At 44.8% G+C, this 3,996-nt stretch overlaps 1 protein-coding gene across 2 annotated transcripts in view; it reads right to left on the bottom strand.

Annotated features, from left to right (window-relative positions):
* The window catches only part of MAP3K5 (mitogen-activated protein kinase kinase kinase 5), a 208,202-nt gene that overhangs the window by 123,841 nt on the left and 80,365 nt on the right, over window positions 1–3,996 (bottom strand). For both annotated transcript variants that reach the window (XM_003790296.3, XM_023513499.1), the window contains one exon: window positions 277–470. In XM_003790296.3, coding sequence (XP_003790344.1) covers window positions 277–470 — 194 coding nt within the window. The remainder of the gene's footprint in view (window positions 1–276; window positions 471–3,996) is intronic.

Below are 3,996 nucleotides of genomic sequence, written 5' to 3'. Positions count from 1 at the left end.
AAAAAAAAAAAAAAAAAAAATTTGTAGTGACCTACATAAAGTTGTCAGTAATCTTACTTTGCTTTTGTTTTTACTGCTACCAGGTTGCTGTTCTGTGAATAAAGTGACTAGGATGCACGATGTGGCATCGATTTTATCAACTTACAGGATAACACACAATTTTTTCTTGTTTCTTAGCTGTACATGGATATCTCAAAAACATCTGATAAGATTCACAAGTGGTGGAGGGGCAATCAGACTTCCCTATCATCACCAAATGGCACTATTAAATTTCACCTGGAAGTTGCTTGTGCCACCTTCAGAAGTTGAACAAAACGATCCACAAGAGGTAAGCAGATGGGTCCCAGGAGCAGCTCAAAGTTGGGCTGCATGAGCTCCGTCAAGCCCTTCATGAAGCTGCTGTCACAGCAGTAGACCTTGTTGTGTGGAGTGATCATGTAAGGGACAAAGGTGTAGTTCCCAGTGCACATCTGTGGAGACAGGAGACAGGGAGTTGGGAGCCAGCCCGGAGACGCCACACCTACCCCGCCTTACTTCTGTGACTCATTTGAAAGAATAATTCCAAATTTGAGGGGAAATCAAAAAACCTCATTTCTTATTTATGACCTATAAATATGGAAACTTCCTCCAATTTCTTTAATTAGTTACTTCAAATAATTAGGACTTACAGATGATACCAAAAATGTGTGGAACAGTTTCTATCAATTAATGAAATATTTATCCACTATCTTTCGAAGCTTCAGGACTAGGATATATGCCGTGGGAAAAACACAGTGGTTAAAGGTCCAGCCTTCAGATTCAGGGAACTACGATTTAGTCAGAAAGATGAGGCATAAACATGTGGAAATATAAGCCAGAAGCACTCAGAGGGCTTCCTGCGGGTGAGGCAATGCTGTGAGCAGCCAGCTTGAAGCTGCCCCCCCTCAGGGCTGCTCGCTCAGCGAGGGGTCCCACCGGCCTTCCAGACACTACCAGGAATCAACCTTGACACTTCCACTCCTTCCTCTCCTGTATGCTATCCCATCTCTTCTGCCCCAAACTCTATCAGCTGTCTCATACCGGTCCATTTCTCCATTTCCCTCCACCTTCTCCACCAGCACTTTAGTCCACGTACCAATGCACCTGGTCTGAGCCACTGTCATCAGTTTTGACCAGTCCCCTAGCTCCATCACTGGACTTGCCATCTACTCTCTACCCTTCCTCCTCTTGGAGGAAGAAACTCTACAACATAGTCACCAGAGCCTGGCCGCGCAATCCTGTCCCTCTAACCTCAGTCAGCCCTGCCACTCTCCCCTCATGCACTGTGACCTGGGCTCACTGACCTTCTCTTGGGGCAGATGATGCTGGTGCACACAAAAGCGGAGTGAGAAGAAGAAAGGGGAACCTGGCTTGGGCATCCCTGAGTAAGATAATCTAACTAGAGCTTAGGATGCAAAGCTAACTGGAAACTGAATGCAAAGCTGAGGATATTAAACTATGTATTCTGGACAATGGGGAATCACAGAAGGAATTCACAGTGGGAAAGAAAATACAATCAATGCTGTGCATTTTGGCAGGTAACAGGATGGAACAAAAGAGAGAATTAAGATTTGAGATTAGGCAGGAAGCTACAAAGCATGACCAGATCAGCAACAGTGCCAAAAGAGAAACAGACACATGTGCTTCATGTCAGGAGGAAGGGATCCAGCCGTGCACTATGGCTCATGCCTGGAATCCCAGAATCCAGCTGTGCACTATGGCTCATGCCTGGAATCCCAGTGCTTTGAGAGGCCAAAGCAGGAGGATTACTTGAGGCCAGGTGTTTGAGACCAGCCTGGGCAACATAGCAAGACCCCATATCTAAAAAATAAATAAATAAATAAATAAATAAATCAGCCAGGCATGCGTGGTGGCATACGCTTGTAGACCCAGCTACTTAAGAGGCTGAGGCTGAGGCTGAGGTTGGAGGATTGTTCAAGGCTGCAGTGAGCTGTGATCGTGCCACTATCCAGCCTGGGCAACAGAGTGAGATCCTGTCCCTAAAAAAAACAATCAGCTAGACCTAGTAACTGTTTTCCACATATTAAGGAAGAGGAAGAGAGTCAAAGGTGACTCTGCAGTCTTGAATGAGGCTGCCTATAAAGAGAGGTATCATTAATAGAAAGCAAGAATTCAGAAAGCAAAACCAGACTAAGTTATTTACAAAGACATTGCATTTTGAGACACTTGGCATATTTCAGGTAATGAATCACAAACAGAATCTGACTTCCAGTTAAAATGTGAAAAGAACTTCAAAAGGTTGATTGATTTGGGATGGGATAGGGTAAAATGTTCACTTTCAGACAGGCTTGGATTTAAGGGGGACAGGAATAACACCTAGAGTAAAAAATATCAAAAAGTTGGAAATAAGTGGTTGGAAAATACAAGAGTTTCAAGCCAAAATACGGACCTGGGAATTATTTGATATGGTTGTATCAAAAGAAATGGGAGAGATCTGTACAAGAAAAACCATAGAGAAAGAAAAAAAGCAGAGGGCTGAGACCCAGAATGAGACGAGTATGACACCCTCTCTGTCACTGTTACAGGGGGCCAGTGTCATCTGTCCAACGAGTCCAGATCGTCTGTCCCCAGCCCTATCAGCACATGGAGAACAATCGGCACTTCTCTTAGCCTTGGCACTGAACTAAGGACAAACGTGTATTCACCATGTACCTGTGCCAAGGTAGAAATGGTCACCTCCCTGGGTGACAACCCACCCTTGTCTCCATCTCACAGGTGAGGAGACAAGCAAGGCAGTCACGCAGCTGCTGTGTGACATGTTTGGCACCCCAGCCCCTGGACTCTCTCTAGCAGCCATGTCATTCCCACTGGGGTTATGCACCCTCCCGAGTGGCCTTCCGAAGCTTGCACACCAGCTCTCTAACCTTCTGTCACTTTCCAGGCAGCCCTGCGTGAGCCAAGTGACTGTGCATAGCAAACAGGTGAGAGGTGCCAAATGCCCTTCCAGGCAGGCTTAATTATTTACGAACGTAACATGCTTTGAGGCTACCAGTCGGACAAGAGGCAATGAAGCAGAAAAGAAGCCCGACTTCCAGTTAAAGTATGAAAGAAGTGTCTAGAGGTTGAGATTTTATTTTCAAATCAAGTACACTAAATTGTCCCCTTCTCAAGTTCTCCTTCATGAAGCATTAACTGGAAGACAAACGAGGAAGAAGGAAAATGAACGTGACCTGTTCCTATAATAAAATGGTACCAAGATCCCATAGCATGGACACATAATTTAATCCTTTCACCTGAGCCTCTGCCTAAGGATACCAAAGAGGTCACTTTCCAAAGCTTCTAGAGAGCTTAAACTATGAGTGTATTCTAGAAGAACAGAATCAAATACTCCTGTGTTAGATAAGCACCATAACTAAAGATCACAAAGAAATTACTCTGAATCTTTTAAATCACAAATGACTACCAATAGACGAAAAGCCAGTAAGCCAGAAAAGTCCTACCAGAGTTTTGAAATATTATTCTTTTGTTGCTGGATAAAGTTCTATATCCTCAGAAGCCTTAACATAAGACACAAAATATACATTATTTTTAAAATACTGGGTACTGGGAGGATAATATATCTATGTAAAATAATTCTGGGAGAGAATGACAACCAGGTGTCTGGGTGTGCATTGGGCAGTGGGGGCTCAGGGAGAGAAAAACGAGAGCAGAGTCACACAAAGAGCAGAGAAAAGCAGCTCCGGAGACAACCCCCCTGGTATTCAGCTTCAGAATCCCTGTTGAAAATACCCAGGCATGGGCTTGGCACCCGTAGCACAGTGGTTATAGCGCCAGCCACATACACCAACGCTGGGGGGTTCAAACCCAGCCCAGGCCACCTAAACAACAATGACAACTGCAACAAAAAATAGCCAGGCACTGTGGTGGACACCTATAGTCCCAGCTACTTGGGAGGCTGAGGCAAGAGAATCGCTTAAGCCCAAGAGTTTGAGGTTGCTGTGAGCTGTGATGCTATAG

Source organism: Otolemur garnettii, unplaced genomic scaffold (genome assembly GCF_000181295.1).
Source record: "Otolemur garnettii isolate 467f Iridium unplaced genomic scaffold, OtoGar3 scaffold00042, whole genome shotgun sequence".
Taxonomy (NCBI): domain Eukaryota; kingdom Metazoa; phylum Chordata; class Mammalia; order Primates; family Galagidae; genus Otolemur; species Otolemur garnettii.
The sequence above is the reverse complement of the archived record's forward strand: the minus strand, read 5'-3'. Positions and strand labels throughout refer to the sequence as shown.